The 13618-nt window shown below is 33.1% G+C and overlaps 2 protein-coding genes and 1 non-coding gene across 3 annotated transcripts; 2 read left to right on the forward strand and 1 right to left on the reverse strand.

The window, feature by feature from the left end:
* Positions 1-1646: 1646 nt before the first annotated feature.
* On the forward strand, positions 1647-8051 carry LOC130970699 (serine/threonine-protein phosphatase PP2A catalytic subunit). The gene is made up of 11 exons (XM_057896860.1): positions 1647-2033; positions 3513-3569; positions 3712-3795; positions 4247-4318; positions 4806-4877; positions 5255-5295; positions 6266-6332; positions 6623-6814; positions 6899-6988; positions 7066-7173; positions 7569-8051. Exons 1-11 carry the CDS (start codon positions 1947-1949, stop codon positions 7632-7634), a joined length of 936 nt encoding a protein of 311 aa, XP_057752843.1. The 5' UTR covers positions 1647-1946; the 3' UTR covers positions 7635-8051.
* Positions 8052-8298: 247 nt separating this feature from the next.
* LOC130970698 (uncharacterized) lies at positions 8299-10702 on the reverse strand. Its single transcript, XM_057896858.1, has 3 exons — positions 10334-10702; positions 9440-9823; positions 8299-9167 (listed from the first exon to the last, which is right to left on the reverse strand). The coding sequence occupies exons 1-3, from the start codon at positions 10497-10499 to the stop codon at positions 8458-8460; spliced, it is 1260 nt and encodes a 419-aa protein (XP_057752841.1). The 5' UTR covers positions 10500-10702; the 3' UTR covers positions 8299-8457.
* Positions 10627-10698, forward strand: TRNAG-UCC (transfer RNA glycine (anticodon UCC)). The gene has a single exon. It is a non-coding gene; the product is annotated as a tRNA-Gly (tRNA).
* Positions 10703-13618: the final 2916 nt, after the last annotated feature.

Here is a 13618-nt window from a genome sequence, read left to right on the forward strand (position 1 = left end):
AAAGTGATGAAGACCATGTAAATTCTTGAAATTGCATGAACTATACTCTCCATGCTTCGTCTACTAATTGTTTTAGGAATTTTTTTCTCTTTAAATTCAAATAAATGATTTGTCAAAATAATTTTAGAAAGAGAAAAGGTGATAGATCTCTATCAACATTATTTGCCAAATCCACGTAACATGTTCTTTGCAAACTATACATTGTATAGCTGATAGTTGATATGAAACTTCTGTTTGACAAATCATTTGGCCAACCAGGGGTGGAGCTAGAAGAAACATTAGAGGGGGCTAAAAATATTTACACAATAAAATAATATTAAAATAAATTTTTGAGGAGGACTAAATTGAAATTTACATATAATTTACATGTAAAAAATTAAAATTAGGGGGGGCCGTTGCCCCCTTTCACAGTATGTAGCTCCGCCCCTGTGGCTAACAGGCATCCATATAATTGTAAGGAAATATTTGATAATCAAAAGAATTTAATCAAAATCGGTTAAAATTGGTCTTGTTTAGTTTTTATTAATTGCCTTATTTAATCAATTAGTATTAGTTATATTTTTTTTTGTTTCTCTAGTATTATTAATTAAGCCAAGAGAAATACATTCACGGCACAATTTATTATTGTTACTTAACCATTAATAATCAATATTTAAAAATATAAATTAAAAATATATTTTTAGTTTATTAAATTAAAAGAATCGGACTTATAACTAAAAATGCTGACAAAAATTAGAGTTAGTTAGTCTTTTAAAAATGTTAAACTTGAACTAATTAGTTTTTGAAGGAAAAAAAATCAATTTAGTCCTCTATGATATACTTGATGTCCTTTTATTAATTTATAGGCGTTTATATGTTTCGTTACGTAGTGTAAACCTGTTTTAATATGATAAATATAAAACAGTCGATAAATATTGTATAAAAATTTGAAAGATAATAAATATTTTTGTCTAAAATTATATTGTTTTCGTGTTTAGGTGACAGCAATAGTATATATACTGTAGATAACAAAATATATGGATAATTTTGTTTTGTTTTGCATTTTTTTTCTATAGAATGATATATATGTCCACCATTTATTATCATAAAGAATCTCATTGGTTTTTTTAATTCAAAGACTAATTAATTTAAGGTCGAAATTTTTGAAAATCTAATTATTTTACTCTAATAAATAATAAATTCTACTAATTTTTGAACTTTTTTCTTAAGTGAATAATATAAATAATATTTTAAATTTTGATAAATATAATAATAAATAATTTGGAGCAAATTTAATGCATGTTAACAGAACTAAATTACTAAACTTTTTTCCTTTTTATTTTTTGATGTTCTCAAATATTTGGACAGCAATATGTTATTTTTGGGTACATTTGTATTGATTTATATATCTCTATGACTCCAACTTACAAATTATATTACCACCTTTTGGTCATAAGTATTCTAACCTCCCAAGTCCAATGACACACATTAGAAAGATTCAAATTTTTCTTTCCGACATTAAATAATTAAATTTTTTTATGAACAATAAATCAATCATTAGTTATTAACTTATTATTTATTGTTAATACTTTTTATTCATATTTTAATTATAAATCTAATAATTATAAATATAATAATAATAATCTTTCGTTCTCCAAAAAAAGGAGTGGTTATTATAGAACAAAACGAGCCCAGCGAAGCAAAGCCTACTACAACGCTTTGGTTTCTCCACCACCCCCAACCCTTTCTTTCTCTTTCTTTCCATCTCTCTCTCTCTCTCTCTCTCTCTCTCTCTCGGAGGCAGAAAAGAAGAACAACAACAAAACACCACCACCGAAACAACAGCGAAGAAAAAGTGTTCTCCCAGTGAGATCTAGGGTTTCCTCGAATCCGCAGAGAGGACATTGATCCAACAACGAAGAAGAACAAGATTCCATAGTGGTGGAGGAGGAGCAGCAATCGCGAGCATGGATTCGGTGCCTTCGAATTCACATGGAAACCTCGACGAGCAGATTGCTCAGCTCATGCAGTGCAAGCCTTTGTCTGAACAAGAGGTAATCTTTTCCATTTCCTTCTGAACCTTTTCTTCCTTTTCTTTTTCATTCCTTCCGGATCGGCAAAATCTTTCGATGATTTTTAATCTGCGTTTTTGGTTCAGCTGGAATGAGTTCTTTTGCGTCGATCTGTTGCTTGTAGCGAAATTGAATCCTTTTCTGGTTTTCTCTGAATTCTGGCTTGTTTATTGAAATGGAATGGAGGGATTTATGTGTTGATTGAATACTCCGTTGGATTTGTTTGATTCGTTCTAGTTATTACGGGATTTGAATTATACTTTTCAGCGTGCGAGGTCATTTTGGTAGGTGGAGGCTTGTCTCTTTCAGAGGCTTGTAAATTTGTCATGATTATTTTTGTCATATTTGCATTTAAGGACTATTTGTATGTTTATTTTGATTGTTATTATTGAAATGGTGAATTTTTCCTGTACATGCGTGTTTCGTGCTGCCAAGAGAGAGAGATTTTTCCAAGATACACACAAAAGAAATAATAATAAAAAAAAATTAGAAGATTTCATGACGTATAAGCTCCAAGCTGGCTCACTGGGAATGAATGTTTCATGTATCATGTTAACTCTGCATGTCTTGATATGGCTAGGTGTTGAGCCCCCAAGAAGTATAAGTCTATAAGATATTAAGATGCATATGTCATTGATATTCTCTTCATTGTAGAAAGGAGAGTTGAGTTTGTTCAGTGTATATTTCCTACGCCGGGGCTATGGCCACATCGTTGTCGCCATTGCATGATCTTTGTTACTTTCCTTCTTTGTGATGCTTTCGGAATCACTGGCATTTTGTTGTGGAATCTATTTTTTTGCCTTTTGAACATGGAAGCTGCCAGCAAAGCTAAAATAAAATATCAAAACCAGCTGGTGTAAGATCATAGCTTCATTCTTTAACTGATTATCTCTAAGCATCAATAGTAGTAAACCAAAATGTTTCTGTTTTTGCTTCCTTTGTTAATCTTTTTTGTTAATTTGTTCTTAGGAGAAAATGGTAAATCGGATCAGTTTTCTTATGTTTGGGAACTTTTTGGGTTGCTTCTGATTGGACAACTGAACCAGAGCTAACTAAACTTGGCCCAATCTGTTCATTTTGTTTGGTTCAATTCGCTTTTGGCCAAACACGTTAATTGATAAAACAAGTTGAGATCTACCTTCAGTTTTTCCCTTTCCTCCCAATTAGCATCCAATATGCTAAAAATCTCGATGGTGTTAGCGCACATAGTCACATGCATGATGCGTCTAAAGTTTTGGTTGGCTTTCGTTAATGAAAAGCAGAAACCAACCAAATAGACGTGCCTCATGAAAAGAAAACTCAAAAGCATAATAAAGCTTGATATGTCACACTTAATCTTTGCTTACCCTGTAATGACAGATTTTGTTTTAATTATTGACAACCCATTCTCTATTCAAACTTTGTGTTTCTATACTTTCGGTGCTCCAGCGCTGATTCCCACAGTTGTACTTTTATATGCAGGTAAGGGTCTTGTGTGAGAAGGCAAAGGAGATTTTGATGGAAGAGAGTAATGTTCAGGTATATTTTCTTTCTCTGATGTTTATGTATATGTCTGTATGTTCTATATATTTGATGAATTTAGTGTGCCTTCACTATGCATTATATTGATTTTGTATTGCTGAAAAAGCTAAGAATATTCTTTCTTGTCCAATAATTGCAGCCTGTGAGTAGTCCTGTTACAATTTGTGGTGATATTCATGGGCAATTCCATGACCTTGCAGAGCTTTTTCGTATTGGAGGAAAGGTATTTTTCTGTTTTCCCGATAGTAGATTTTGTATTCATCATTTCTTTATTGAAGTTGTGAAGAGAAGATTGCATATTATTGTGTATATGCAGAATAATGTTTTTAAAGTCAGTAAATCACGCTCATGTTCTTGACACATTAAATAACTACATTTGTTTTATTATCTTATTTTCACATTGGAAGGGCCTTCAATGTTTGAAATTTCATGACAGTGTAGTCCTCCCAATGCTAGCTGTTTCAATCTCTTCTAAATAGTTAGTGTAAGTGGTGTCTGTTGATTGCAACTAAGATAGTAACATACTATTGTATTTCAACTTTGAGCGTGTATATGCTATTTTTCATCTTAGAATTGCTCCCTGGTAGAGCCATTAATTATGCATTCTTGAGTGTATTTGAAATTTGAAACATGATGGGTTATTACTAATTTCAGTTACAACTTTTTGTTGGTAGTGTCCAGATACAAATTACTTGTTTATGGGAGATTATGTTGACCGTGGCTACTACTCTGTTGAAACGGTAACGGTAAGTGTGCATTCTCATGCTATACATTTCTTTTATGGTAGTTTGAATTGAAGTATTTTGGTCATTGTTAAATTTTCCATCTTCATGTTGTGGTTATTGGTGTATGTTGTTTTACTGACATCTGATAGCTCTAGACTACATGCAACTGAGCCTCAATCATATTTGTATCAAGTCTGACAAATCTGTTTGTGCCATAAGAAATATTTATAATGTTTATTTCATTTGTGGTTATTGCAATTCTTTTGCAAGAAAACCAAGAATATGATTGTGCTCAGTTTCTTGTCTATTCTGAGCAAAACACCTGCACGGAAATTTACATTTACATGCCAAAATGTGATGCATGACATTCAATGTTGCTTTGTTACATTCAGAGAACCATTAATTGTGTTCTTTTTTTAACTGCATATCTTGAGGGTAGCTGATTTTGATTTCTTATTTTATATCTTTTATTAGTTACGTTTTTTATAATAATTAATATGTAATGCAGCTTTTGGTTGCCCTTAAAGTTCGCTATCGTCAGCGCATCACCATTCTCAGGGGAAATCACGAAAGTCGTCAGGTTTGTTCTATTTTTTGTGTTATCTGGCCTTTTTCTCAGTAGTTAACTGAAGATCAGACTGAATTCATATTTTGGTCCTTAATGACATGGTCTATATCAATTGGGTTCTCGGGTTTTTTTTTTTCCCATCAATCTACTACCCAAAGGTTCCCATAGACTGCCTTCAATTGACTGCTTCCACAGATGTGCTGATGAAACAAACCAGATACTGCCTAGGACACCATTGGTCCTTGATGTATTGGAGGACCAAGATATACCTTGTCTTTAAGTAGATACTATTGAATTTGATTAAGTAAATGAACTTGTTACCTTTTACTATAGTTGTTTTTATATGTTTTGGGCCAATGGTAATTGTTGTTCTTAGCTTTCTGCTGCAGATTACACAAGTTTATGGGTTTTATGATGAGTGCCTTCGGAAGTAAGTACATGCTAAATTCACTAATTCTGGTTTGCCTTTGTGCAATATAACTTCTGTTATATGATCATCTCTCTCTTGAATTCAAATTTTTTCCCATCTAATTGCTTAGTCTGTATTCTTTATTGTCACTATCACTAGTGTATCCTTGGTTTCTTTCCTTGATGTGAGCTAAGAGTACAGTTCTCGTGCTAGTGTCCTTAATTATCATTTTTCGTACAATATGGAGATATTTGTTATTTTTTATTAATAGAAGATAAGAAGATATAAGTGCGTGTTTGGTTTGCATTATTATTTTCTGTTTTCATTTTCAATGTTTTCTATTTTCTGGATTTTGTGAAGGAAAAAGTGAAACCAAGAGGTGAAAACAGAAAATAGGATTTTATTGTTTTCACGTTTTCCTTCACAAAATCCAGAAAACGAAAAACACTGAAAATTAAAACAGAAAATAAAAATGCAAACCAAACGCACCCTAAATTTTAGCTTAATCCGCTATCAGTGGAAAAGAGATGCCGCATCATATTAGTATGGTTTATGGATTTTTCAAGCAACGTGGCATTCTTTCATTAAGTTGCACTAGCCAACAAATTACCAAGACCTGCATCTTAACCCACCAAAATAAAAATGGGACATACTAGAGCTTCTTGATTTTGTGACTGGCTTACACAAATTTACGTTGTCGTTTATTAATTATTATACTGTTGTTCGAGCAGGTTGTTTGTTTTCTGAATTTTTATCTGCATATTTTAACAATACCTTGGCCCAAGACACAGGTTGCAGATAACTTTACAATTCTAATTTATTTAGTAAACAACTGAAATCTGCATCTGGTTTGCATCCCGTATAAAATATTTTAAATTAATATTTTGATTGAAGCTGTTCTGGAGTTTATTTTTGTGGGTTTCCTTTGCAAAAACATAATTTTCTTAAGTTTGCAAAACTGTGCATGTGAATATTCTTGTTTGATTTGCAGGTATGGTAGTGCTAATGTCTGGAAGACCTTCACTGATTTGTTTGACTACTTTCCGTTGACAGCATTGGTTAGTATAATATTATATAAACCTGGAAATAATTTTTATTTGTCTCAAATTCTTGTTATTAGAAAACTTCACGATACTTGGGTTTTCATGCTGCTCAACTCAATATTGTGATTTAGATCTTCATACCACACTCTTAGCAATTTGCTTTTAACTTTTGATTTGAGCTCTTATCAATTTGCTCTTAGCTTCAGATAAAATGTGGGCCAACCAATTGCGGTTCATATATTTATTAGATTTCCTAGCTTTTTGAAGTGTATTGTTGCTTAACTGATAAGTTTTTCTCTTTGAAGGTTGAATCTGAAATATTCTGCCTTCATGGAGGGTTGTCCCCTTCTATTGAAACGCTTGATAACATTCGTAAATATGATCGTGTGCAAGAAGTTCCTCATGAGGGTCCCATGTGTGATCTTTTATGGTCTGATCCAGATGATCGCTGTGGTTGGGGCATCTCTCCTAGAGGTGCTGGATATACCTTCGGCCAGGTAATGTGGTACACTGCATCAAGCTTGCCTGTTCTCATACGTCTGTCACTAATTCTTGTTGGTATTTTTATGTTGCTTTTATAGGACATATCTGAGCAATTTAACCATACCAATAACTTGAAGCTGATTGCTAGAGCTCACCAGCTGGTTATGGAAGGGTATACCTGGGGACATGTAAGTTCTTCATCTTGCTTTTTTTTTCATTTTTCGTTTGTTGTGGTAATGGCTGATATATGGTGTCTTGTTTTCAGGAGCAAAAAGTGGTTACCATATTTAGTGCACCTAATTATTGTTATCGCTGTGGTAACATGGCATCCATCCTTGAAGTTGATGATTGCAAAGGACACACATTCATTCAGGTTGAGCTCCCTATTTTCATTACCCAAATAATCATAAAGTTGATCTGCATTTCTTAGCACTTTAGGCTAGTATTTGGATTGTGTATCCTGTTGGGAGTAGTTTAGGACAAGAAAAATATAATAAATGAACACTATTACCCCCTTGCCTGACCACTGAGAACCATGCTGGAAATGTCACCAGCGGCAGTGGTCTGACAGGACAGTGAGATACATATTTTTCCATTTCAAGCTCCTTCATCACTGTCCACCCCCCCCCCCCCCACAAAACTATTTTGAACTAGTATTTTGTCTCTCTTCCCAACCAAACGAGTCTATGTTACATGGATCGAAACCAAATACTCTTGCATCCATATATTAAAGTTTGTTACTTTAATCAATATTTTTCTCAATCGCAGTTCGAGCCAGCTCCAAGGAGGGGAGAGCCGGACGTAACCAGGAGAACACCTGATTACTTCCTATGATAGAACTTTGGTTGAGTTGCTGCTGTAGTCAGAAACCAGTGCCCTGCATTAGTGTGCAAAGCTCATCTCTGCGTGGAAATCAGAGCCATTGCATCAAATTTGATACTCGTACATTTTCAAAGTTAGGCCTGGCTGGATGTGTTATTTTACTTGAATGAATTTTTAAATTGAATCTTTCCCAAGAGAAAGCTGAGGAGCAGGCGATACTTGTGGGCATGTGTACACGATTTCAGCATGCAATGTATCAATTTAATGTTTTTTCCATTTTTTCTTTTTCTATTTATTTACCATTATCTTGACCTTTCACTCCTCGATTTAGGGCTATTGTCAAAGCGATGGGTTTCTGTAGATGGATGATACTTTAACATATCGTCTAAAGGGTGCTTTATTTTTTTTATACATTTATTTTTTTTTATCGTTTTCCTGTCTTGTGAGAATATGTTCTAGTTAGGTAGTTTGTCTTCCATTAACTCTGAATGCGAATTTTCTCTTCAAATTTTATATCAATTAAAGCTGTTTCTTGAAAATTTGCAATCACTATTTTATGTTTGTGGCTCCATGTATATTTGGTTTTACATGGAAGTGTTATTAAATATATTGGGTTCATCAAATTGTATTGGTGATCATAGTTGAAAACTTAGGACTTACGAGGCTGGGAGCAACCAAACAATATTTTAATTTGGGTTTGGCTAAGGTGCACTTCTTAAAATTAAAACATTAGGCTTTTGGGTTAAAACATTATATTGTATGTATCCTAAAAGAAGCAAAAAGGAGTGAGCATTTACAATAATGACTGTGGTATTGGTAATTTGTAAGTATTATATTACATATCACTTGGCAACTTCAGACCTGGTCTGATAGGCTTAAATGCAGATAACACCACGGATATTTTACACGCAAGAAATCCCATCATTCCAACTATGAGATCCTTTGGTGTCAGCATGAGTTGAACATCTCCTGAGCTATACCTCGCTGCAAACACAGCAAATATAAATGCTAATGCCACGCTTGCTATTGGACCCTTTATTCCTTTGAATGGCGAATTTGTTCCTTCCTTGTTGCTTGAGATCAACTCTGAAGCAGGTAACTCATCCACTGATCTCTGCAATAGTAGCAGATACAAGAAGCCGCCAACCCCGCCAATCAAGAAAGCAATACCAGCATTTTCTCCAGCCAAGACTGAAGCGACCGACGCGCCAAAAGCTGTCAGCATCGCATCGTAAAACAGCAATGAGAACTTCAAATCTGCATACTCCCTCATGCTCTCTTCATTTGTGACGTTAGAACTTGAAGGCGAGGATAAGTCATAAAGCCCATTGCTGAAGAAGCTGGTGGGATCAGTCCCTTCCAATTCAGTCACAAGGCTTGGCCTTAGCTCCAACATGGGGAGATCACTTCCCTCACCGAGCAACACATTGTCAATCTGAAAGTCGTACTGGAATCCAAAGTACCGCTGTGTCCCATCTTCTGGCAGTGACGATTGCGCTTCACAACTAATAACCGATAAGGAGACACTTCCTAAACGCCACTGACCTGACCTTAGATAGAGAAGAAAAGTGTTGTTAGAAACACTTTGTTTAAATGGATCGATAGTGGAGCAAACATGACGCTGCCAAAAACCATTTGAAAAGTTTGACAACTATGATATTTTAAAGTATAATTGGAGCTCAGTACCGCGACGGATTAGTCCTTGCCTTGCCGGGTTGGGGGATACCGTGGGAAACAAAAAAAAAAGTATAATATTGATACAACTAAGGGAATATAGGTAATTTTCTTTTGAATAAAAATCAACAATGATGACATACCTGATTCAACACTAACCCAAAGAGCTTCAAGTTTTGCAATTTTTGGACCCTCAAAGATGTATTCATTAACAGAACCTCTTTGGAAGTGAAGCATGTCAGTATTATTTGTATCACCTGACTCCATTGCATGGTCCATCGACGAACATGCAGGTATTCTCTGCAATATGGAATTTCCATGTTCGTCTATCAAGCACAGAAGAATTCCACCACTGGGATCACTTAAACTTGAACCATATGCATTGCTGGTACCTAACTTGACCCTGAATAATGATTTGGACTTATCATCCTTCAGAGATGAAGAAACTTTTTGTATTGAGGTATCTGTGCATACTTTCACTTCCGATGCTGGTAAAAGATTTAATGGTTTCGCATATCGCTGAAAATCTGCCGTGCAAACCATTTAGATACCGAAACATAAATTAAATCTTTAGCCAAAAATAGACCTTGATCGATCAGAAAATTGGATAGTTAAATAATCCTATGCAACTAATCATTGCAAACAAAACATTTAGAACTAGCTTTCGGGCACTTGGAAACAAAAACCAGACGACACCACCCATTTGGACTAAAAAGCAACCAATTATATCAATTGCACCAATGAATAATGTTTTAGGACACACCACAATAACCCTATTTAATTAGCTACTTGCAGCACCTAAGAAAATAGGTTGTTATGTGATTGAAGTTTGTTATCAAGTATCAATTGACAACAAGAATCCAAATTCCAAGATATAATCCTGGGCTATTGGATTGGAACCAACCAATTAAAAACTTCCAAAACCCCAAAACCCTAAACTTTATCAAGTATACGACTTTATATAATCGAAAACAATACAACCATCAAAGTTCAAACTTTTTCTCTTTTTCTTCTGAGGAAGTGTCAAGTTAGCATACCTTGGAATTCAGTTTCAGATATTTTAGCCCTAATAGCAAAGCGTAGAGGGCGAATTCTTCTAAGATGGAGGGTTGATGTTGATCTTGTTTTGATTGCGAAAGCATGGTTGTGAGCGTGAGGAGTTGACGTTGAAGGCATCGTAGTCCTCAAAGGAATACCCTCCATGGTTGATGGCTTCACCCCACACACAAATGAACACACAGGAATTGCAGCGTGGACACGCAGGGTTCAATAAAGCAAGTAGTGATCAAATGTTGAAATTAATAAAGAGTGGATGATTCATCAACAAGAAGCGTTTGTAGTCCAACGGTTAGGATAATTGCCTTCCAAGCAATAGACCCGGGTTCGACTCCCGGCAAACGCACTTTGACGTGTACATCAGCTTGGACCTCATGATCCGACTTGAAGGAATTATCTCTTTTCTTTCTTTTCATTCTTTTTGTTCAAGGTGGAATTTCGTAGATTCAATTTTCATACCGTCATTATCAAATATCAATCAATAGGGACCCTCGCGTACCACGTGCCCGTTTGAACATGAAGCAGTATAGAGAAAAGTCAACAAGATTTAAAAAATAGAATATATACCCATTTTTTAGCCTCAGAATTTTAGACCATATACTTTAATCTCCAACTAAAATTAATTACTCGATTGATTATTAATAATTAATTTCGTCAATCATTTAGGTTCTTAGCTTCGTCAACTCTAACGGAAGACAAAATTCTTCCTGACAACTCGAACAGAGGATAAAATGATCCCTGACAACTTTAACAAGAGACAAAATAATTTCTGATCTCTTTATTAAAAACGACACTGTTCTTCCCCAATTTTTATCATATCTCGCATAACCCTAATATTTATACTCTCCTTCTTCACTTTTACAGTATTTTTTTCCATCTTTTCCTTCCTCCTCTTTAGCTCCAAGATTAAGCGATGGTGTAATTACCACACGTATCGCACCTACCTCAACATGTCATGGACCACACACTTCTTACATCTTTGTGACTGGTATATCCACCTCCTCTGCACTTCGCCCACCAGAAACATCAACTTCCACGTCTTCAATAACATCACCTCTAACCCCGACAACGTCCACGACATCCTCAAGACCAAGTTCCACAACTACCCCAAAGGCACGCCTTTCTCCACTCTCCCGCAAGCAATATAGATTGTTGGACATTAAGACATCATGAGAAGATTCTCCTTCGACATCATATACAAATTCCCACTTAAAATAGACATCGAGTGCTTCATTCCTTCTTTTTCAGAGTCTAAATTGGCAGACAGTTTCGACCTCGCATCTAAACTATCAGTACAATGAGCAATGTCACTGTTGCTGCTCATATGAAAACTGAAGTGATTATTGAACATTGGTTTGGAGAAGCTGAAGGAAGTGATCGGAATGGTGAACAATGTGGTCATGGAGATGATAAGGCAGAGGAGGAGGAAGATGACAACGACGACGACGGGTCTTAGCAAATCAGACTTGCTATCTAGATTGATGGGATCCATCGAAGACGACAAGTAGTTGAGAGACATAGTCATTAGTTTTTTTAGTATGAATTGGTTGAGAACAAGTTGAAGATTTTTTTTTCTTGAAAACATTAAATTTATAGGATGTGCATTGTGTAGCTTGAAATTACCGTGTTAGATTGTTAGTGTTATGCGAGATATGATGAAAATTGAGAGAGAACAGTGTCGTTTTCAAACAAAAAATCAGAGACCATTTTGTTCCCTATTAAAGTTGTCAAAGACTAAAATAGGTATATACTCTAAAAAATATAAAAGAAGGAAAATGACGTGTAAATAATTTTGCGTTCGAAAGAGAATTTGAAACCAAAAGATAAAGATTAAAATATTTAAATCTAAAAATTGAGATTTAATTAAATCTCAATATTATATTTAATATAATATAAATAGTTAAATTATATTTTTATTTTTTTAATTTAAAATAAATACAGAAAAAAATTATAACCCTTCTCTCCCATCCCTTTCTCCCTTTTTCTCTCTTTTATGTGCTCTCTATTTGCTTCTATCTTTTTGTCTATCTCACTATGATAATTTTTAAAGACAGATTTATTTATTAATTTGTGAAAACAAATATCTTCTTAATATTTTAAAAAATATATAAAAATATATGTATAAATATATATGTATTTTTACTAAAAAATTATATTTATTTTATATTAAAAAAATTATTTATTAAATTTTGTATTAAAATATTTCAAAAAGTTTGTTAACATATAACATAAGAGTATATTTTAAAAACACTATAAAAAATTTTGACAAAAGATTATTAAAATTTTTTTTTACATTTTCAATTATTAAATATATTAAAAATTTAATTTTTTATTATTATATTCTTAACATATTTTTTTAGAGTACAAGTTAATTAATTATTTTATTATATATATATTTTTTAATTTTTAGAATTAAATTTTGTTATATTATCAATATAAAATAAACTTTTATGTGCATCTAATTACGTAATATTATATCATAAAAAGATAATTATCTTTTATATTGATCATGTGAATGATCATCTAAAAAAATAAACGTAATTGAACAATTGTATAAAATATTTACACCACTAATACATTAAAATTAAACTCTAATTGTATTTAAAAAGTATAAGATAACAAATATATTAAATTAAGTAAATAAAATACAAAACATCACTGTAGCATTATAAATTAATGAATTTATTTAGTTAAAGTTTATATCCTTGAGTTTTTTTTTACTCAAATTTATTTTTATTATTGTTATTATTATTCTATATTTAATTTATAAAAAAATTGAATTAATAACTACGTTATTAATTATTACTTATTAATATATCAATATTGATAATGAATAAATAAAAAATCATGTAATATTCAATATTTTTATGTTATTTATTTTTATATATTTTGATATGTTTATACGAATATTTTTTTGTTATTTTTATGTGCTATATGTTTGTCTCCACAACTTAACATTTTTGGATCTATTACTAGCTATCTCTTTTTTATTCTTGTCTCTTTTTTTAAGTCTTTGTTGTTTTATGGTGGCTTCTTGAATTTGTTTGTGTGCTTGGTTTTAAGGACTACTCTAGAAAAAAACAAATTAGTTGCTACTGATGTTAGGATTTGGTTAAATTAGTCTCACATTGCTTAGGATAACAAATGGAATGGGTGGCCTAGGCTATAAATATTAGGCTAAGTTCTCCATTTATTTTTGCACCAGTCGAAAACACTTAAAGCTTGTATCTGACTTTTTTTTTTCCTCTATACTCTTTGATTAGAGA

The sequence above is a fragment of the Arachis stenosperma genome, chromosome 3, assembly GCF_014773155.1.
Source record: "Arachis stenosperma cultivar V10309 chromosome 3, arast.V10309.gnm1.PFL2, whole genome shotgun sequence".
Taxonomy (NCBI): domain Eukaryota; kingdom Viridiplantae; phylum Streptophyta; class Magnoliopsida; order Fabales; family Fabaceae; genus Arachis; species Arachis stenosperma.